This window comes from Vombatus ursinus, unplaced genomic scaffold (genome assembly GCF_900497805.2).
Source record: "Vombatus ursinus unplaced genomic scaffold, bare-nosed wombat genome assembly UNPS02014786.1, whole genome shotgun sequence".
Classification (NCBI taxonomy): domain Eukaryota; kingdom Metazoa; phylum Chordata; class Mammalia; order Diprotodontia; family Vombatidae; genus Vombatus; species Vombatus ursinus.
Genome location: NW_020954564.1, coordinates 53,201,772 through 53,224,905, shown reverse-complemented (window position 1 = coordinate 53,224,905; position 23,134 = coordinate 53,201,772). Strand labels below are relative to the sequence as shown.

Sequence of the window (23,134 nt, the reverse complement as noted above, 5' to 3'; positions counted from 1 at the left end):
TACGGTGAAATGATAACCTCATTATGTTCTGGATGTGACTCTCAGTAGGCAGCTTGGTGGCTCTGTGGAGAGACCTGGAGTTAGGAAGACCTGAGTTCAAATCCAGCCTTAGATACCTACTAGGTATGTGACTCTAGGCAAGTCACTTAATCCCGTCTACCTTAGTTTCCTCATCTGTAAAATAGAGATAATAATAGCACCTACCTCCCAGGATGGCTGCTAAGATAAAGCTTTGCAAACCGGAAAGCATTAGAAAAATACTAGCTATTGTTATTAATGCAGCCTAAGATCTCATTCGATTTTTGATGGCCATCTCATGCTAGTGACTCCTGTAAAGCTAGCAGTTAGTGCATACTAAGCTTGTTCTCTTTGCTTTCATCTTTTTTGCATGCCATTCTAGAATCTAAGTGGGCAGCTGAATTCCTTGTGCAAAAACAGCTGTCACTTCAGCCAGATTCCTCTGTTCTTACTCATCAGAATCCCTTATGTTTGTGACCTTGTCATTTCATTCTTGTGAGCTTGCTCTCCCTTTCAGGTGGACTTCACCCAGGGGGTCAAATTCAGAGGACCAGCGTTCAAGTCTTGACTCTGCTAGTAGATTACTCTCCTTGAGCCTCAGTTTTCTCATCTGCAAAATAGGCAATAATTCTCACTCTCCTTTTCTCAAATGGCTGTATTATGGATCAAATGAGATAATGTATATAAAGAATTTTGTAGTTATAAATCTCTCTGTGTACATGATTACTGTTATTAAGAAGTCAACTCTCATCAGTCAAGCAGTCTTCAGTGATGTCAGTCTGGTGGGGCAGCTAGGTGGTACAGTAGATAGAGTGATGATGGGCCTGGAGTCAGGAAATCCTGAATTCAAATCTAGCCTCAGATACAAACTAGCTGTGTGACCATGGATGAGTCACTTAAACTCCGTTTTCTTCTTTGTAAAATGGATGATAATAGCACCTACTTCCTATGGTTGTCGTGAGAATCAAATGAAATGATAGTTGTCAAGTGCTTGGTACATAGTAAATGCTGTAGGAATGTTAGCTATTATTATTAGTGTTCTCACAAGCCATCAATCAGTCAACATCACTCTACAAGTGTTTATTTACAGGGATGTGCTGGAGCCAGCTTCTTCAGGCTCAAGGGCCAGTTGCTAAATTTTTGTAGGAAATCAGGGCTTGATTTATTGCTTTGTTGATTGTGTAGACTGAAGAAAGTGATGGAGAAAATATTAATAATGCGAATTTGACTTAAGAGAGTATTACACACACACACACACACACACACACACACATCCAGAGAACTGGTTGTTTAAAATTTACAGCTCATCCTGAAAAGCATCTGCCATATGCCAGGCTCTGTGTTAGGCAATAGGGATATAAAGACAAAAAAGAATGACTCATCCCGGACCTTAAAGAGGTTATATTCTATGAGGTAGACAACATGTACACACACATATGTATATAAATATATGTACATATATATTTGTAAAATATATGCAAAATAAATACAAAGCAAGCAGGAGAAATTTGCCCTCGCTCTTCCCTGAGGAGAGACAAGGAGGGCAGTATTATATAGAAAAGATAGAAATAAACATTTATTAAGCACCTACTATGTTCCAGGCACTGGACTAAGAGTTTTACAAATATGATCTCATTTGCCCTTCACAATAAACCTGCAAGGTAGTTGCTGTTATAATCTTTATTTTACAGATGAGGAAACTGAGGCAGGCAATGGTTAAGTGACTGCCCAAGATCACACACAGAGAGAATGTCTAGAACAAGGGTCTTCCTGACTTCAGGTACAACACTCTATCCAGAGATTCTTTTTTTTTTTTTTTCTGATTAGTCAATGGGGTTAAGTGACTTGCCCAGGATCATACAGCTAGTATGTGTCAAGTATCTGAGGTCAAATTTGAACTCAGGTCCTTCTGACTCCAGAGATGGTGCTCTATCCACTGCGCCACCTAGCTGCTCCTATCCAGAGATTCTATAGAGAGGAAAGTGCTAGATTCGGCATCAAAGGGCTTAGTTTCAAATCCCAGCTCTGTCACTTACTGGTTATGTGATCCTGGGCAATACTTCTCTGGGCCTCCGTTCCCTCATTTATACAATGAGTGGATTAGATGGCCTCTAACATTCCTTCTGGGTCTAAATCTATGATCTTTGACATGGAGGGATATAGCTCTGGATCCTTCATTTAAAAAAAAAAATTTCCTGAAGGGTGTGTGTGAGTGGGTGTGTGTCTGTGTGTGTATGTGTATGTGTATGTGTGTGTGTTGTTGTTGTTGTTGACTCCTGTCTGACTTTTTAATGACCCAATTTAGGGCTTTCTTGGCTGGAGTGGTTGCTAGTTCCTTCTCTAGCTCATTTTACAGATGAGAAAACTGAGGCAAGCAGGGTTCAGTGATTTGCTCAGGGTCATACAGCTCCTAAGTGTCTGAGGCAAGATTTGAGCTCAGGTCTTCCTGACTCCAGGCCTGGTGCTCTATCCATTGCACCATCTAGCTGCCTGGACATATATACATATGTACATATATACACTCAATGCCTGTCTATATCTGTCTATCTGTCTGTCTGTCTATTTATCTATCTTTGCAAGTATAATGTGGGAGCCAGAATCTGTCAAAGGTAAAAAGCAGAGACAGTCTCTTGAGGGTCCTTCTTTGATATCCTGGACCAGCTTGGTAGGCATGAAGTATGCAATTAATTCCCACTTATTCCCCTGGACACATTAATTTTTCCCTAGGGAATATGCCCAAATTTTAGAGTTTTTTAGAGTGAGTGTACTTGGTGACACAAAGCACTGAATCTGGCTAGTTGGTTACGGCGTGTAGAACTCTGTCCTCATCACTGTGAGAGCGTTTAGGTCGTAGGGCATCTCACCTCTTGTTAAGGCTCATTCTGTGTCTAACAAGGGTGAAAATAAAAGTGATGCAGCCAAGGATGTAGACAGGCCTCTGAGAGAATGGCAGTGTTGAAGCTGGCTTCCTGCACCCTTCTCTAGAAGGTGTCACATGGGTTCCATGGTTTCTATTGAATGGCCAATTAGAAGCCAGGTTGGCCATTAGCTCAGTTTGGGTTACACAATAAAGTAAGCAGTTTATTTAGATCACCTGCCCAGCTTTGGCCCAGGCCTTCTAGGACTCTCTAAAGTGATGGTGGTTGATGGTCTGTATCCATTTAACCCTTACAGGTGGTACCAGGATGAATTTGCAACCAGGACAATGAGGGAGGAGGGGACAACCGGCTCAGGAGAGACTTTCTCCAAGTGAGACTAGACGCCTTTCAGACTGACTCTAGTGTGAAAATTATGAGGCTGGTATTAATGTTCGCCTGCATCGTGCTGTTTGGGACTGCAGGACTTGTGGTCTTCATGCACCTGCAGGATCCAGTGGAAATCATCCCTCATCAGACACCAGGTTAGTGACCTTTGCCTCCCCGACTAGTGCTTGTGGTCTCTTCCTGATCAGGGAAAGGTTTGTTCCTTCACAAGGTTGATACAGCTTAGAAGAATCAAGACTCCCTTGATGCTTTCCCAGGCCTGGGCACAGAATTAGCTCTTGGGATCCTGGGCCCACATTGGAGCACAGCATCTTAGCTCAGTGGAGAAGAGTTAGGGCTGGGAACAAGATGGATTGTGGCCAGAAAGGGATAATACTGTTGAGGGTTAAATGCTAGGGGTGCTGGGACCCCAAAATCACGACATGCTGGTCCTGCCTGAAAGTATTCGACCCAAACCTTCTTTCAGCCAAAGACAGGGTTTATTAAAGATAAGCCATATAGGCCAGACTCTGAAGGAATCCGAACATTTGTGAAGCTCGTAAAGACGAGTAGTCATGAGGAAAGAAGTCAGAGGGCCTACATTCAAATCATCTTGTGTGACCTTGGACAAAAGTCAACACCTCTCTTGGTCTATTTCCTCATCTCTAAATGAAGGGGTTAGACTAAATGGCCTCTAAGCTACCTTCCACTCCAAAATTATGACTGTATGAGCCAAAAATAAGAGGCTCCCCCTCTTGAACAATGATCTAGATATGCTGCTGAGTATAATACAGACCATCATACAGAAGGTAATATACACTTTTGTTATAGAAGCAACATCTCCTCTCTGGACAGTTAGGTGGCTCAGTGGATAGAGCTCCTGGCCTGGAGTCAGGAAGACTCATCTTCCTGAATTCAAATGTGGCTTCAAACACTTATTAGCTGTGTGGCCCTGGGCAAATCACTTAACTTGTTTTCCTCAGTTTTCTTATCTGTAAAAGGAGCTGGAGAAGGAAATAGCAAACCACTCTAGTATCTTTGCTAAGAAAACCTCAAATAGGGTTATGAAGGGTCAGACACACCTGAAAAATGACTGAACAACAATCTTCTCTCTGAGTTCATGTGGTGGATAACTGCTGCCACATATATATTTACCACAATACGGAAATTATGGAGGTAAAGATCTAGGTTTTATCCTTATGCTCAAGCATAGGTTCAGACCTCAGAGAAAACCTGAACAATCATCAGGATTCTAACGTTTCCTACAGGAAACTTTGTGCCAGAGTGACAATGAAATAATTCATTTATATATTGCAACCTTGTAGATTCCCCAGGCCATAAAAGTTAAAGAGAAGATAGGTCCATAATCCCATACTTCCTTCAACGTCATAAAAGTTGAACAAACTCAGTTAAACAGAGTCATAATCTCATCTATCCCCTAAGGAAACAAACATCGTAGTCAAACAATAGGTAAATTAAATCAGGTTACAGATTAAACTGCATTTGGAGGATTCACAATTGGCTGATTGTCTCCACCGAGACTGGGACAACTGAGTTTCTTTCTCTGTCTTTTTATCTAGGGAATGTTTAAAACTAAGTAAATTTTCACATCCCATGGGACAGGTTTTGGTTAGGTGAGGTTAATGTCAGCCAAAATTTGCAGGAGGAATAGCTCTGAACTCCAAATAATTAAGAAAAATTAAAAATTCCTGTGACATCTTCCTTCAGGGTGTGGTTTTCACCAGAGTGGTTGGGTTTTCTCCACTGGCCTTAGTTCCTTTTGGGTCTATCTCAGCTTCCTCTAGATGTTCCCCTTCATTTCCCACCCCCTCCCCCATCAACACTGGGTGGTTTGGCAGAAGCTCAGCATAAAGCCCTTTCTTTTTTCAGAACAACACATTCTGGGTTTCTGTGGCCGTGGCAGTAGCACCCGGGGGAAGCAAGGAGAAAATAAGAGGAAAGAGAGTATTCTTTAATATAATTCTGCCGCTCCCCTCCTCCATTTAACTTAGTAAATAGAATTACCCCAAACTTGAAAACATAGTGAAGAAAGGTGAGGAGAGAGGAATAAGGCAGATTTAGTATGAATTAGTGTAGGTTTTGAATTACAGAGAAACTATAAATCAATGCCACTTTATTGTTTTCAAGTATGTACAATACTGTCAGGTGAAGGTAAGGAGTGTTCTAAGTAGAGGCCAGTTGAGATTTGCTTTATTATGTAAATAAGATCAATTTGTAATCAGCATATCGATTGTATGTAAATAGAACTTCTAAAAAGCTTGAAGACTGCTGTTCTCTTACCTAAGCTTAAAAAAAAAAAATCCCTCAAACTCAATCTTTATGTTGATATTGCAAAAGTAAACTTCAGCCCAGATTCTATCTAAATTATCACAAATTTTAAATTAGTAGAGCCCAAATTGAAGTTCTATGTAAATATTAATTACTAAATTAATAATATTGTTAGGACATGTAGTATACCAGCAAATTAGCCTAGGAGGTGAAAGAAATTAGGCTACAGGCATATTGGCATTTCAGTAGTGATGGGCAGGGTGGGCCTGGGGTGCTACCTTGCAGTTCCCAGTGACCCTCAACAGTGTATGCATTGCATACTCAGCTGAGTGTCTTCGTTCTGCATGCAGCCAGAGGCTGGGAGGTCCCACTTTCCCTTGAAGCAAGCTTACCCCATAGCTCCTTGTTGGCTTGTTCCACTCTGGAGAAGGGCACCCCTGTGTTCATAGCAGCACAGATCGAGTCTAATTTACTCATTTTACAGATGAGGAAACTGAGGCTCAAGTGAGGTTCAAGTGACTTGCCCTAAGTCAAGCAAGTAATGTTTCTGATGCCAGTTCTCTTTCTGCTGTTCTATTCTGTCCTGCTAAACATTTGGCTACATAAGACCCTGGGATGTTGTCACGTGCAGTTTTTTGACTTCTGGGTTCTGGGTTGAGAGCCCTTGCTTGCAAGGGAGGAATTTTAGAGTGGGGGAGATTTCCCTGGGAGAGGAGAGTCTATATGTCACACTTGGCCAAGGGCAGTAGGAGCAACAGTGCCAGGTATAGTCAAGGCTTCTTTCCCTTCCTTGCCAGGCAGGACTTTGGCTCCTATGAAATCAGCCTTTGAGGAGCAGTACTCGGCACTAGGCGTGGGCCGTGTGGTGGCTGGCCAGCCGTGGATGCGCTCAGTACACCAGGGAAAACCTTGGCCATAACACTTTAAGTAATGCTTACATTCCTTTCCCTGAGCAAAGCACTCCTGACAGTGGCTGTTTGTGTTGATTTGTTACTATTCATTTATTTTTGCCTGTGCTTCACACTGCACCCTAATTGTGATGCTGCACCGAGAAAGCAATATCAAAGTAATTTTCCACAACATTAGTTACAATTTTCTTCTGATCTTTCAAGTGAAACAATCCCATCCTGTTGGCTTCTGTGAGCATATAAGCCTTGATTACATTTATCTGTTGGGAACCAATGCTTACAAAGTCTAGGTGTCCTACATCGGGGCTGTGTGGCCAGATCTTCCTTCTGTCCGCTGACTGACAAATGGTAACTCCCTATATTTACATAGATATGGAGCAGGATGCCTCGTCAGGGATTTGGGGATTTGGGTCTGCTGGCCAGTCATCCGGAGTGGACCTCAAAGAGATCACCCCAACTGGTAGATTAAATGTAGCATGGATTTACCTCGTCATTATTTCAGCAGCAACTTACTGTGTAACAGAGACTTTGGGGACTCTTTTATGTGATCGCTGAGTGGAAGGGTGAGGGCTTGGTTGGGGCTGGCCAGAAATGGAACAAGAACTGGGGAGAAAGAACCTATGAACTTTTTTGTTGTTTAAAAAGATTGTGACGAGTGAGGGAGCTTAGCATTTTATGCATAGACTCTCAAAAGACATAAAGAGCTTAAGAGATTGTCCAATCTAGTAGAAGGCTCCCCACCATGGTTTTCCAACAGATGGTTTTACCTTGAGCTGTATTAGCCCACAACACACTACCGGGGAAAATAATCTCAGTATTTCATATGCAAGTTTACTTCACTTTTGAGTGTTACTTCATTTGAGGTATATTCCTATACATTTTTGCCAATCAGATTAAATTTTCAATGGAAAACTCACTACTAGCAGATTTTTTTGGCAAAGGCTTTTTTTGGAAAGAAAAACAAACAAATCTTTCTGCCAGATAATTGAGCAATCACTTCCTAACTTTCTGTATTCTAAATTCAGCTATTCATGTATCAGTCAATTCATGAAGTTGTCTACTAAGGCAGGGAAGGAGGGGAGGGGTTGCAATCTAGGTGAGAGGAAGCTCCTGTACTAATGAAATCACATATCCTTGGAAATATTAAATCATCTAATCAGCAACTTTTCTTGAGCATCTTACAACAATTCTGCATTTAGCTATGCTCTGGAGGAGACACAGGGCTTGCTCTTGAGGTGTCCATAATCTGAATGAGGAGACATGCACCACTCACTTAAGGAAACAGCCTCAGATAGTGTATAATTAATGAAATGTTCATGGTCAGAGGGGAAAGGCTATAGGAGTTCAGGGAAGGGAGAGAATGAAGTGTGCTGTCTAAATTCAATTTTTGTAAATTGAATCCTATTTTAAATGCATTAGGGAGGCAACTATCCAAACCAACTCTGTGGAAGCTTTGTGTAATGTGAATACTTTCAAACTAATAGAGTTCTTTTATAGGGTCCCAGATTGAGAGCTCAAAGGAATCCTAACAGGCATTTAGTTCAACCCCTTCATTTTACAGATGAGGAAAGCAAGGCCCTGAAAAGTTAATTGACTTGTCCATGGTCACACAAGTGATAAGTGGGAGAGGAAGGATTTGATCCTGCGATGTCTGATGCCAAATTCAGTGCCCTTTAATTCCTGTATGGCGGGTTTTCCTTAATCTGGGCTTATCCTTGCTGCGGTTTACAAAAATGGTTTACCTCTCTGATTCCCAGAGCTTTTCTCTTCTTCTTCTGTGACAGGAGGAGGCTAGGAAGGGTCAAGAAGTGTGGCTGGAGGCTCCTGGAGCAAGGCTGGGGTGCTAAAGGGTACCATCAGCAAGTTCTTTTTTTTTGTTTGTTTGTTTTGGGTTTTTTGTTTTTTGTTTTTTTGTTAATTTATTTATTTATTCTTAGTTTTCAACATTCACTTCCACAATATTTTGAGTTCCAAATTTTCTCCCCATCTCATCCCTCCCCCCACCCCAAAATGACATGCATTCTGAATACCCCTTCCCCTAATCTGCCCTCCCTTCTATCTCTGCCCCCCCTTCTCTTAATCCCTTCCCCTTCAATTTTCCTGTAGGGCAGGATAGATTTCTATACCCCAGTGCCTGTGTATCTTATTTCCCAGTCAGCAGCAGGTTCTTGACCAAGGCATGTGATATAGTTGGGGAAGAAGGGAGTTAGAAAAGCTTTGGGATTTTCTGAGCCCTGGGAATTTCTCCAGAATAACATCTTTTGGCATAGCCTTGGGGCTGTTCTGTCCATTCCTTCCTCTCTCCTCTACTCCCCAGCACCCCCAGCTCTCAGAACGGTGGGCAGGCCTTAGCACAAAACCATCCGATCCCGCCTCCTCCCTGCTCCTTCCCTAGAAGTAGGTACACATGCCATAAGACAGAGGGGGGCTGATTATTAGTCCAAGATCACGGGACCCACAGGGTGCTCTTTGGCTGAAGCAACACAGCTGCCTTTGGGCGGGGTATCTGTAATAGAGATGTACCATCCTCCCTCTGGCTTCCCTTTTTCATAATTACTCATTCAGGACACACACACACACACACACACACACACACACACACACACACACACACACACACACACACACACACCTTGTTACCTAGAAGACTCCAACTCTGTGTCATGGCTCCATGAAAAGAGTGATTTCCACAAGGCAGTTCTGTGTAACTCCCATCTCCAATGCCAAGGCTGCCACTATCGACCATTGTCATCACCCATGTGGCCAGAAACAGGCTTGACTCTGGTTGTGCAATTAGAAGAAATGGCACCTGACCCTCCAGTCCTCTGTGACTCATGCAGCTATTATGGGCAGACACAGTATCACAGGCCTTGGTGTGGTAACTGATCCTGAGAACCAGAAAAAAGGCCATTTGGTCAGTTTGCCTATGTACCTCTTAGCCCACTGAGGTTTGTTTGTTCAGGGATGTGTAAAGGGATGGTAGTTGTGTTATGTTCTAGCTTGGGACCCTGATAAAGCCTTCTACCCCAGCCAGGAGAGACTACCCTTGGTGACACCTCAGGAAATGTCATTAACTCTTTCTAGGGCCAATGGCATTCCATAGATGGATCTTCATCCTTAGGACCTTGAAGAGTTAGCATAACTTTTAAGAGCATTTAATTTGCTTCCAGGCAATTGTTTCTGGGCTAAGAAGATCCACCTTTCATTCATTTAGCAAACATTTACTGAGTCCCTGCTTTGTGCTTAGCTATTCACAGGGCCCTGTAAGAAGCTTGAATAATATTAACAATAAAAATGACATCTCACTTTTCTATATAGCTTCATGGCTTACAGATTGCTATCAGGTAGGTACAAATCATGGATTCTAGATCTACAGCTGGTAGCTATTGGGGGGGGCGCATATCTAATCCCACCCATTTATTTATTTATTTATTTTTTGTTTTCAACATTTACTTCCACAAGACCTTGAGCTCCAAACGTTCACCCCATCTAGCCCCTCCCCCACCCCAAGATGGCATGCATTCTAAACACCCCTTCCCCTAGTCTGCCCTCCCCTCCATCCCTCCCATTCTCTCATCCCCCTCCCCTTCAACTTTTCCTGCAGGGCAGGACGGACCTCCGCACCCCACCTCCTGCACCTCTTATTTCCCAGTTGCATGCGAAAACATCCTTCTCAAACATGTGCCCCTAAAACCTTGGGTTCCAAATTCTCTCCCTTCCTCCCTCACCACCCACTCCCACTGAAAAGGCAAGCAACTAAATATAGGTTATACATGTGCAGCTATGTAAAACACTTCCATAGTAGACATGCTGTGAAAAACTAACTCCATTTTCCTTAATCCTATCCTGCCCACCCATTTATTCTATTCTTTCTTTTGATCCTGTCCCTCCTCAGAAGTATTTGCTTCTGATTACTCCCTTTCCCAATCTGCCCTCCTCTCTATCATTCCCCTATTCTCTTGTCCCCTTCCCCCCCATTTTCCTGTAGGGTAAGACAGATTTCCACACCCAATAGAGTATGCATGTTATTCCCTCCTTAAGTCAAATCCTACGAGAATAAGATTCACTCATTCCCTCTCACCTTCCCCCGTTTCTCCTCCACTGTAAGAGTCTTTTCTTTTCTGTTTTTTTTTGTGAGATAATTTACCCCATTCTACCTCTCCCTTTCTCCTTCTCCTAGTATATTCCTCTCTCATCCCTTAATTTTATTCTCCAGATATGATCCCTTCATTTTCAACTCACCCTGTGCCCTCTATCTATCTATATCTATGTATACATACATATAATTTTTTCCCCTCCAACTACCCTAATACTGACAAAGGTCTCATAAGTTACAAATATCATCTTTCCATACAGGGATGTAAACAGTTCAACCTTAGTAAGTCTCTTATGATTTTCTTTTTCCTGTTTACCTTTTCATGTTTCACTCGAGTCTTGTACTTGAAAATCAAATTTTCTATTCAACTCTGGTCTTTTCATCAAGAATGCTTGAAAGTCCTCTATTTCACTGAATGACCATTTTTTCCCCTGCAGGATTATACTCAGTTTTGCTGGGTAGATGATTCTTGGTTGTAATTCTATCTCCTTTGCTCTCCGGAATATTATATTCCATGCTTTGCGGACCCTTAATGTAGAAGCAGCTAAGTCTTGTGTTATCCTGATTGTGTTTCCACAATACTTGAATTGTTTCTTTCTGGCTGCTTGTAATATTTTCTCCTTGACCTGGGAACTCTGGAATTTGGCTGCAATATTCCTAGGAGTTTTCCTTTGGGGATCTCTTTCAGGAGGAGATCGGTGGATTCTCTCATTTCTGTTTTGCCCTTTGGTTCTAAAATATCAGGACAGTTTTCCTTGATAATTTCTTGAAAGATGATATCTAAGCTTTTTCTGATCATGGCTTTCAGATAGTCCAATAATTTTTAAATTCTCTCTCCTGGATCTATTTTCCAGGTCAGTTGTTTTTCCAATGAGATATTTCACATTCTTTTCTAATTTTTCATTCTTTTGGATTTGTTTTACAGTGACTTACTAGCTTCCAATTGCTCTATTCTAATTTTCAAGGAAGTATTTTCTTGAGTAATCTTTTGGACTTCCTTTTCCATTTAGCCAATTTTGCCTTTTAGGGCGTTCTTCTCCTCATTGGCTTTTTGGACCTCTTTTGCCATTTGGGTTAGGCTATTTTTTAAGGTGTTATTTTCTTCAGTATTTTTTTGGGTCTCCTTTAGCAAGCTGTTGACTTGCTTTTTCATGATTTTCTTGCATCACTCCCAGTTTTTCCTCTACTTCTCTTACTTGCTTCTCAAAATCCCTTTTGAGCTCTTCCAAGGCCTGGGACTGATTCATATTTTTCTTGGAGGCTTTGGATGTGGGAGCTTTGGCTTTGTTGTCTTCTTCTGGTTGTATGTTTTGATCTTCTTTGTCACCAAAGTAAGATGATATAGTCTGACTCTTTTTGTGCTGCTTACTCATGATCCCGGCCAATCACTTGAGTTTTAAACTCTTTGTTAAGGTAAAAGTCTGCTTCCAATGTGAAGAGTGTACTGTCCCAAGCTTCAGGGGTTTATACCTGTTTTCAGAGGTACTTCTAGGGATCTGAAAATTTTCGGTTCTTCCAAGGTGCTATGATAAGGGGAGAGGTGTTTTCTCTCCACCGCCACAAGGTCCACTGCACCAGCATTCCTCCTCGCCCCAGGACCGCCCCTCAGAACTGTGACTCAGATCCAGGCATGGGCAAAGCAAGAGATTCCTACCTCAGCACTGGCAAAGAGATCCTTGCAATCACCCTCTGATCAGCCACTTGATTCCCCTTCAGTCTGTGGGCCGGAAGCTCAGGAAAAAGTCGCAGCCCTGGGCCGCACTCGAGACTTGCGGCTAAGACCTAGCTCCTCTCTCACCGCAGTCACAGACTTTTCCCACTGACCTTCTAAGTTGTCTTGGCATTCAGGGGTTGAGAAGTCTGGAAACCGCCACAGCTGCCTGCGATTCAGTCGTCGGAGGCCTGCTCCAGGGTTGCTGTGGCCTGTGCGCCCATGCTGCACTGCGCTCCTCTCCCTGCCCGGCGAGATAAACCTTTCAGATCAACCATCCAGGCTGTCTTTGGCTGGAAATTTGTTTCACTCTGTCTTTTTGTGGGTTCTGCTGCTTTAGAATTTGTTTAGAGCCATTTTTTTAGGTATTTGGACGGCTTTGGGAGAGAGCTCAAGACAGTCACTGCTTTCCCTCTGCCATCTTGGCTCTGCTCCCCCCATTTTACAGATGAGGGACTTGAGACCCAGAGACTTGGCCGAGGTCACATATAGACAGTGTCAGATAACTGAGGTCTTCTGTCCTGAGGGAGCATGGTACAGTGTGAAGAGGCCTCAGTTTAGAATCAAAGGAACCACATTCACATCCTCACTCCACCACTTGCCACCTGGGTGACCTCAGGCAAGTCACTTCCTTTTGACCTCAGCTCCTCGTCTGTAAAACTAGGGGATTAGACCAGATGACCCTAAGATTCCTTCTAGCTCTAGCTTTGTGATATGTTCTAATTCTCACAGTCTAATAAGGGAGACGAGACAAGTACTAAAATAGCTATGATACAAAATGGTGTAGCTAGGTGGAGCAGCGGATAGAATGCCAGGTCTGGAGTCAGGAAGACCTGAGTTCATATTCACCCTCAGACATTTATGATCTGTGTGACCCTGAGACAAGTCACTTAACTTTGTTTGCCTCAGTTTCCTCATTTGTAAAATGAGCTCAAGAAGGAAAAGGCAAACCATTTCACTGTCTCTGCCAAGAAAACCCTAGCTGCAGTCACAAAAGGCTGAAATGACTGAACCACAACAACAACTAAAATGGTGTTGAATAAGAAGAGTATGAGGTACTCTGGGGTTCAGAGAAGGGAATGGTACCTATAGAAGCCCTAATGCATTTCGAAGTCCTACTGTTTCCCAAGAGTGAATGAATTGAGAATGAGTCCACAGTCTCTTGTCTAAAGGAGTTCCTTAAGGAGAACCTTGCCTGGCCTAGTGTGGGAGACACTGAACTCTCAGCAGTCACAGAGAACCCAATACTTGAAATCTTCCAAAGACGTAGGATATGTTCTGTCATGTCCCCCAAAACAGTGAGAAATTGGTATCTTCTGTGAGTATGTCCACGGCCTGGTGCATGTAGGACATAAACCATTTCAACCATAGACAGAGCTCTGCAGTCAGCACAACTTCAGGGCTGCAGCCCTAGTTTCCATCTCACACCTGGGGGAGCTGGGATGTTAATAGCAAGAAATGCCCAGTGAGGGGGTCCAAGGGAATAGATACTGTGTCCTTGACCCTTCAGGGAGCTCACTGTCTGCCTGGGGAGATACAAACGACCCATGAGAGACAATTAGAGAACAGAACCACCTACTGTATAATTGAAAAACAGGAGTGCACGGCGCAGACTCCCGGGCTCTCAGAAGTTCTGAAGAAAGGGGAGTTAATTGAGGGCCGGAGCAATCAAGGAAGGTTTCATGGCATTGATAGTCCAAGCAAGACCTTGAAGGAATCGTGTGTTTGCCTCCTTTGTGCATACACACCGTGAGGGTGCAGCAAAGTGGCCGACGAGTACCCCATGGACCAAGGGAAGCTGAGCTGAGATGAACACTTTCCGTGCATACTCAGTGTGGATCACCTGGCCCTCTTTGAATAACAGAGGGCTACCTATCTGCCAGTCTTCTCCTTTGTGGTTGTTGAGTCGTTTCAGTCACATCTGACTCTTCGTGACCCCATCTGGGGTTTTCTTGGCAGAGGTACTGGAGTGGTTTGCCATTTCCTTCTCCAGCTCATTTTCGAGATAAGGAAACTGAGGCAAACAGGGTTAAGTGACTTGCCCAGGGTCACACAGCTAGTAAGTGTCTGAGGCTAGACTTGAACTCAGGAAGATGAGTCTTCCTTGACTCCAGGCCTGGTGCTCTATCCACTGAGCCACCTAGCCGCCCAGTCAGCTTCTATACTTCTTTTCTGAGAGGTGGCCCCATTGTTACTGGTTTTTGAAAGTCATGAGTGGAGTTGTGAGGAGGAGGGTTTTGTGACCTTTGCCAAATCTATGGGTCTCAGTTTCTTATTTGTAAAATGAGGGTGTTGGACTAGATGACCTCTTGGGTAGCTATACCAGGAAGGGGAGGGCCCTGACCCCTAAGGAAAATTCTAGGACTTTGGGTGAAGCTCTCTCCTTCAGTGGGTGGGTTTGTTGCAGCATAAACAGAGGAGGGAATGGATACAAAAGAGGCCTTAGTTGAACTGTCTCTTGTGCCTTGGGTTTCTCTATAGCCCATTCTAGCTCTCTATAGTGCCTTCTGTTTTCTTAGCTGATACTGGGTCTCTCTCAGTCAGTGTCTTTCTTTCTGCCTGGATCTTGTCCCCTTCTGTCGTCTTCTAGCTCTCCGCCCCTTCTTTTTGCCCTGTATACTCTCAGACCCCTCTGTCTGGTTGGCTACTGGCTTTCACCCTCTTTCTCTGTGTTTCTGACAGACTCCCTCTTCTGTCTACCTGACTGGCTCTGGGACTCTCTCTGTCATTTGTCCGTCTACCCAGGTGTCAGCCCCTTTGGTGGCCTTGCTAACCGACCCTGTCCGATCCTGTCTGGGTCACCTCATCTTCCCCCTTTGTCTGCCTCCCATCATTACTGCCGCTGTCCCTGGATTCTGAAATGTTGGTGCTTCCTGTGAGGGTCATCATCCCTGTCTGAGGCATTTGCTTTGATCTCATCTAAGCTCTTCATTAAAATCCCACCTCATGCCAGCTCAGTGCCAGGTGGACTGGGGGTACATGGGAGTTCCCGACTTCTGATAGGCCTGAAGTTGTCTTCTGAATCCAGGCACTGAAATTCTGGGCCTGGGTATTACAGTGTCTCCTTCCAGTTGCCATTCATCCTTCTGGTGTTTGATGGAGAGCAAGAGCTCTCTATGTTCTCAGAGCTTTGGGGGCATCTGTTTGGACATACAGCCCTGTTTGACTCCCCTGGCTGTCTTGCCCTGCCTTGCCCATATTCAGGAAGGACTTGTTTACTCAGTGGATGTATTTGTTAAGCGTGCATTCTTGACTTTTTCTGCCTGCATCATTGTCTTAGTTGATAAACTCCAGGAAGGCACAAATCATGCCCATTTAATTCCATACAGGTGCATTTTCTTGTGATTTTCTTGATGAAGAAGTTGGTATTGTCATGATGATGATGATGAGGATGAATGCATAGAAGGACTCTGAGATCCTGGGTTCAATGGGGAATGCAGAGCTCTCTTCCCCTGCAAGAAGCAACTTTTCAGGGCCAGTGTAAGAGCAGGTGGTGGTGGTTGGTGGTTCTTATAGGAAGGCCGCTTGCTGAGCCTTCTTATCCTGGCCCATTGCTCTTGGACGGCCTGCCTGCCTGCCTGCCTGTGGGGCTCCTATTTGAATCTAGATGCAAGACATGTCAAGCCATAAATCCACGCTCCTTCCTGAGGGCCAGTGGAATGTGTCCCCTCCAGTTATCAAAGACTGATTTGCCGCCCCAGGGTTCAATGAGTTTTATTAAAATCCTCTTGAGCCTTTGTTTCCAGAAACCATTTTTAACTCAGGTTTGCAGAACATCATCTATATTTCTTTTTAAACTTCCGCAGCTGACACATGCTTGTTGTGACTGTGGTGATCAGAAGTGACATGTAATTGCAGTGATGTGTTCTGTTAAGTAGCTGGCAATCTATCAGGGCTGAGATCAACATTACACATGCATGTCAGAATCCAAAAGCTGTTATTTTTGAAATCATGTTCTTAAACAGTGGGCAGAGAGCTTCTTAGAACCCTCTTACATGTCACACAGATCTCACAGACCTCCCTCTCCAACTCTTTCAATGTCATCTCTTCCTGTCCGGGTATCCTGGTGGACTATGTAGAGGGTAGGTTTGCATTTTCCTCAAATGTCACCTTCACATGCCATTTCCTCTGTTAGTCATTTCTTTCTACCTCTGATCCAAAGGACTTCCTGGGTGCCACCTTGGGTGTTATGGAGGGGAGCTGAGAGGGAGGACTGTCTATGGATCAGTTCAGCAACAGTGGCAGTAGGCTAGTGTGATTGCCCTGCTCAAGAAACTTCAATGGCTCCCTATTACCTCCAAGGTAAGATATAACCTCCTTAGCTTGGTATGTAAAGCTCTGCACGATCTGGCTCCAGTCTACCTTTCTGGTGTTATACATATCACTTGGCTTGTATGCGACCTCTATTCCAGGCCCCCTCACTGACTTGCTTTTCCTCCTACGTAGCATTCTATCCCCCATCCCTGGAAAGCACCATCTCCTATCTCTGCCTCTCTTCCCCAGCTTCCTTCAAGGTTCAGCTTATGTGCCACTTCCAATGGGAAGCCTTTACTGATTCCTTTTATTAGAAGTGTTCACTCTCTCCTCCTCATATTACTTATTCAGGGCCCTAGTAGAATATGATCACCTAGAGGAGAGAGACCATTTTCATTTTTATTTTTTCCAGAGCCTAGCACAGTGCCTTACACATTGTAGGCACTTAATAAATGCTTATTAAATTCAATGGAATTGGATGAAGGAAGGCTGGAGAGGTCAGAGGAGGCCTCTGAATGGGCATAAGGAGTCAGGAGCACTAGGTGGCTGTTACTGTTTACTTAATTTCTTAGAAATGGAATGAAGAGAGCAGGGTTTGCTGGAGTCATCTAGGACTGGCTCTAAGCCTATTGTTAAATTTTCTGTGCCAGCATTTATACCTCTAAAATTGGCAAGCTGCTGCAAATCAGGGCTTGATTTATTGTTTTGTTGATTGTCTAGACTTAAGAAAGTGATAGAGAAAATCTTAATAATGCAGATTAAACTTAAAGTATGTTGTGAGTACCTTTTTCTTCTCCCCAGAGATCAGATTGTTAAAACATTTACCAGCACACTGCTAAGCAAACCCCAGGCAAGACCAAAGGTGGATTCATGATGAGGGGCAGATGGCAGGAGGCCATTGACAGCATGACAAATGGACAGAAATGGGCTTCTAACCTAGGGGGCTCCCATGAGGGCACTCCTAGGTTTTAAATGAGTCATGGGAGGCCCTGAAACCTTCTATTTCGGATAAGCCCACTTTGAAGTGGACATTTTGTGACAACCACACCAAGCTCCCAGGGCAAGTCACTTCCACTCTGGGTCTCAGTTTCTTCATCTGTAAGGTTAGCGGGTTGAACTAAATAACCTCTAAGCCCCCTATCATCTCTAAATATAAGATCATATGATCTGGGTCTCAGGCTGACTGTTTATACAGTCCCATGCGTGCTAAAGGTCCCCTTGAGTGATTTACTCTTAGGAAAAGATTGTCCAGCCTATCAAAGGAGGACCTCAAGGGTTTCTCCTACTCTGAAGAATGGTACTAGAACACCCAAGTGATGTTGACCTGTGGTATCCAAGATGGCGCTTGTCCAAATGATGGCCTCTTACCTGACACATCATCTCTGTACATTATTCTACCCATATTGGGGAGTCAGAAATTTGGGCTCTTTCTTCCTTTAGAACAGCATCCTCAGAGACTATTTGTAGGAGACTAGCTTTGCTTCAGCACGTTATAATCCACTAAATGAAAAATAATGAGCATGTAGGAACTAATAACGGAAATGCCTAATTAAATTAGGAAACAGGCATCACATTTCTGTAATCTGAAAATGGATATTAATAGAATATGGTTCCAGAATTGTTATGCTAAAAGTTCCTAGGGGTGGCAAAATTAAAAAGAAAGAATAGAAATAAAATGTGATTATCATGTCTAGTAAGAATGGGTTTTATTTAAAGAAACTGGGGTAGAATAAGAAAAAAATAGGGAAAATATTTCTAAATAGGTGAAAAAGTCATTGAGTGTCTATTAGCTGGGAAAATGGAGGTGGGGAAACAGTTATTTCAGGCTTGGCCCCTGCATTTGCTTCCTTCTGGGGTGTTACTAGTTAAATTATGTATCCTGTGTCTGTCTTCTGATTTAATTCCTTTGTTTCCTCTAAAGGCAAGAGATTCATTTCTTAATTGTTGCTCAGTGGAGATAAGATTGCTGTAGCCCAGTTTAATGAACCAAGAAACAGAAAGCTCCCTTTGGCTGCCTCAAGTGCCCCGCCAAGTGCCTGTCTACTTTGTCAAGTTTCAGCTGATAAAAACCTATGACAAAAGGCATCTTCTGAAATTACACCCCCTTCTGGAAAATCGGGGTCCTGATTGTCTTCTCTGAATTGAGGCCTGGGGGATGGATGAGGAAGGAGGGTGCCAGCACACACCCTGTCCTTTCTCAAAGTCCTGGTTTCAAGTTGTCTCAACAGCAGGGAATTGTTGCTTAAACTTCTTTCCCCCTCTGAGGTGAATTGTACTCTATTCTCCCCGCTGTTATGGTTGTGCCAATACCAGATTCAGTTTCGGATGTGAAGTGATGAGGTCCCTGCTTGCCTTATTTTGCTGAATGACTGAGTGAATGAATGAATCCCTTGAGCCCTGTGGAGAAGGATGTTGGATTTCTGAGATGCTTTCCTACATGCACTGCCCTCTTCCCCTTCCCAATATCCACTTCTAGTCAGGCCTCCGTGATTGCTGTCCTGCCTACTTCCTATGGTGAGGGGCAGTTAGCAAGTGTCAAGAGCAGAGACCAATTAAAATAACTAGGACTGATTTCTATGAGGTTTAATTAGCATGACTCCTTAAACTGTAATTTGAAATGAGACTCTTTATTTTTTAACTAAGATGACTTCTCACCTCTGTGTCTGTCTCCATCAATGGAGGATGAGTCACAGTCCTTGTGCTGGGGCCCAGGAAGGGCACAGTGCCACTGAGGTTTTAGTCACGCTACTCCAATTAGCAGCAGTTCCTGCAATGGCCCTCCTTCTATCCAGGACTCCAAGGTGACTTTCTTAGTAGAGTGAGGTCACTCTGTTGCATTCAATTTGACATTCCAATTTAGCTCCCTTAGTTATCTTATCAATCTTATCAAGTTCTCTATATCAATCTTACCAAGTTCCCTATCTCTCATCCAAGAGTGGATTTCTGAATAGTGTTTCAAATCCTCCTTTGCTACCCCTCCCTCAACCCTGATATCCTCAGCCACCTTCATCCCCTTATCTTTTCCCCTCCAAAACTCTGCTTCCCCAATGCTATCCCCTCAAGCCTCTGTCTTCCCTTTACAAAGTCAATATTAGGTTCCAAGTAGGAGCAATGTGCAAAAATTGCAAGAGGCAAAAATGTAGGCATATTGGAGAGGAAAACTTCCTAATAATTAAGAGTTGTCCAAAAGTGGAACAGGCTTCCTTAAGAAGAGAGTGGGTTCATAGGATCATAGGTTTAGAGCTTGAAAGGGCCTTTGAGGCTTTGAGTCCAACTCCCTTATTTTGCAGATGAGGAAACTGAGGCAAACTGAGGTTAAATGACTTGTCCAGGGTCACACAGCTAGTAAGCTTATGAGGTAGGATTCGAATATAGGTCTTCTCATTGTCCAGTCCAATCCATCCATGGTCTTTGAGCAGAAAGTGATCACTTGCTACATCTATTGTAGAGTATACTTTTCTCCAGGTACTGATAGTATTAGGTGTGCACTGAGGTCCCTTCTGGCTCTGAAATTCTGTGATTTTGTGCTGGGGAATAGAGACCATGCCTCAGTGCTAATCCTAGATGTGCCCAAATACATTGTGAACGTGGGCAAGGTCATTGAATGAACCAATGAACCAGCCTACTAGCAAGCTGTCCAGCCCCGATACCTCGTATGATTTCTCTTCTTACCTTAGTTGAGAGGCTGGGTATCCAGTGAGAAAACCAATGACCTGTGAGTCAGAGGAACTCATTTCAAATCCTTATTAACTTTTTAGCCTTTGAAAAAAATCACTTCACCTCTCTAGGCCTCAGTTGAACTAGAGAGCTTCTAAAATACCTTCCAACTCTAAATCCATGGCCCTATGACCTCTGTCCCTAGGAATCCATAGCTCTGTTCAAAGTTCAGGTCATCTCCAACGTGAGGCCTTTTCAGATTCCCCAATTGTTGGTGTCTGTCTCTGAAATGTACGTATTTTGTATATATAACATGTCCACGTGTACTTGTATATATGCTTTCTTCCCACCGCCACCTCAATAGAATGTAAGCTCTTTGAGAGCAGGAATTGTTTATTAAGGCAACTACATGTTGGAGCAGATGGACTTGGGAGTCAGAAAGTCCTGAGTTTGATCCCTGTCTCTGATACTTACTATCTGTACTACCCTGGTTCAGTCCTAACCTCTCAGCCTCAGTTTTCTCATCTGTATTGTAAAATAATAACAGCACCTACCTCTCAGGAATGTTGTGAAGAGCAAATCAGATAACATGTATATAAGCTGTTAGCTTTTTGTGTGTGTGTCTTTGTAGTCTCAGTGCCTAGCTTAGTGCTGGTTTATTTTAGCTGCTTAATAATTGTTTATCAAATTGAATGAATGAATGAGTGTCTTCTCTTTGAGACTGCCTGCTGTGTTTTTCTTTGCCCTGTCCTTTTTGCCCCTTCTTGTCCTGCCCACCTCTGCAGGCTGCTATGAAGATCACAAAGGATAATGGGTATGAAACCACTTTGAACATTGTAAAGGGCTTTGCAGATTCAAGAGACTGTCGTCGTGGTTAAGTAGGGCCTCCTGGCAGCCAGAACTCCCTTGGGCATGCTCCAACTCCTTCCTGAATCTGGTGCTTCTCTCTCCTCCCTTCCACTACCTCCCCCCACACCCACTACACACCTCCCTCCCTCCTGGGGCAGGTCCATCCTCTAGCTCCTTTCTGAAAACCATTAAAACAAATCTGAGAAGGAAAGAAAAATCCCCTGGGGAAAGAGCACACATTTCGCTGTTGAAAGTGCAGGTTTAAAAACTGCACCAACTTTGGGGAGGGAGAGCTGGGCTCCCTGGTTCTAAAGAGGCTTTGCATGCCTAGTAGACCCGATCATCATCTCCTTTTTCTCCCTGGGTCCTTAGTAAACAAGGTACAAATGAGGTCGAAAGAAAAATTGCCAGCAATGTGTTAGACCCTGTCAGTATGCCCCATAGCCATGGGTTGTTTTCATTAACAAACCAAAAAACAAAACACTGTATACACACCTCCAACCCTCCCCTGCAGTGGGTCGGAGTGACATCTAGTACAGCAAAAAGACCTGGAGAGGTTGTTTTGAAGCACCCAACCCTTCAGAATCTGTTATTTTAAAATCAAGTCTATAAAACAGCAATCATTTCCATTTTGGAGAAGAACCTTCTAAAGGCTCTTTCCAGGGATTAAGCAGGCAGATGTCAAGAATTTATTCATGTAATTGGGGGCCCTTCTTAACACATTAAAAGTGTTTGATGAAATTTTTTAAAAAGCCACTCTACGCAGTTGGACTTGGGAACATAAAAGTAAGTAAACACAAGCAAAATATATCTCTTGTTATAGGTTCAACAGATACCATTTTGCAGTTGGCACTAGCAATGGGTAGAGTCAAGAAGGGCCTGACGTCAGGAAGACCTGAGTTTAAACATGGCTTCAGACACCTACAGGCTGTGTAACCCTGGGCAAGTCACAAAAACAAACAAACAAACGAACAACAACAACAACAACAAAACCCAAAGATAAACCCTCTGTTTGCCTCAGTTTCCCCAACTGTAAAATGGGGATAATAATAGTACCTACCTTCCAGGGTTTTTGTGAAGATTAAACGAGGTAGTGTTTGCAAAAAGGACTTAGCATGCTTATAAATATAAATGCTATATATGTGTATACATATCCATATAAATGCTTATTCTCTTCCTTTCCCCACTACATTAAGTGATTCTAATGAGAAGAACAATCAATCATAACTGCAATAAGCAAGTCATTCGGTTGAAAACAGGAGAGGTGCCAGAGGCATAATTTACTCCTTTGAGAACTGTTGCTAAATGTTAGATCAGAGATGAGCTTCCTCTCCCATGAAAGGGGGTTTTCTAGCATCATCTCTTCTTATTTCCCAAATAAAGTCAGAGCCCAGGAAACTAAAGAAATTTCACAGGGTCCCAGTACATTTTTGGTTGAGCTGGGATAGGAACTCTCAATTCTCAGCTCCTGAAGTCCCAGAGCCAGATGCTAATCACCTGGATGAGAAACAAAGGTAGGGTCCTAATCCCAAAACCCGAGGCCTGAGGGCTTGTCCCTTTTTCAGCCAATAAGCATTCATTAAGCACCGGGTACTCTCAAAGCACTGTGTACTGGGGCCCTGGAGCCCTGGAGCCCTGGAGCCCTGAGGACAAAACAAAAGACTGTCTCTACCCTCATTCTTTCTCTTTTGAACATTATGCATCATCTTGAATATTAATGCATTGTCTCACTGAAACCCTGAAAGGTTGGTAGTACAGAGATTATTAATCCCATTTCACAGAAGAGGAAGTGGAGGCTCAGAGAAATTAGGTGATTTATTGTCCTGGGTATGGATGCTGATCTGATCTGCAGAGAGTGATAGCAGCTTTGAAGTTGAGTAGTGCTTTGGGAAATGTTATGGCAAAGGGTCCCTACCTTGTAAAGATCTCAATTGGGAGATCTAACCTGTACTCTTCCCTTCCCCAAGGGCTTCTAATGGGGATTCCTGTTGCTAAAAACCCTAGTGTGTTTCCCAGCATTCTACAAGGTGGTTAAAAGTTTGTTGGAGTGCGTGTTGCCAATTGGAGCTCACAACATCATATGTGTAGTCCTTGGCAGCATAGACTGGAT

At 43.4% G+C, this 23,134-nt stretch overlaps 1 protein-coding gene across 1 annotated transcript in view; it reads left to right on the top strand.

Moving 5' to 3' along the window:
- LOC114047189 (carbohydrate sulfotransferase 8-like) overlaps positions 1-23,134 on the top strand; it is a 205,688-nt gene that overhangs the window by 68,163 nt on the left and 114,391 nt on the right. Inside the window, exon 2 of the mRNA XM_027867996.1 lies at positions 3,193-3,418. Within this exon, the coding sequence (XP_027723797.1) occupies positions 3,310-3,418 (109 nt within the window). The 5' untranslated portion in view covers positions 3,193-3,309. The remainder of the gene's footprint in view (positions 1-3,192; positions 3,419-23,134) is intronic.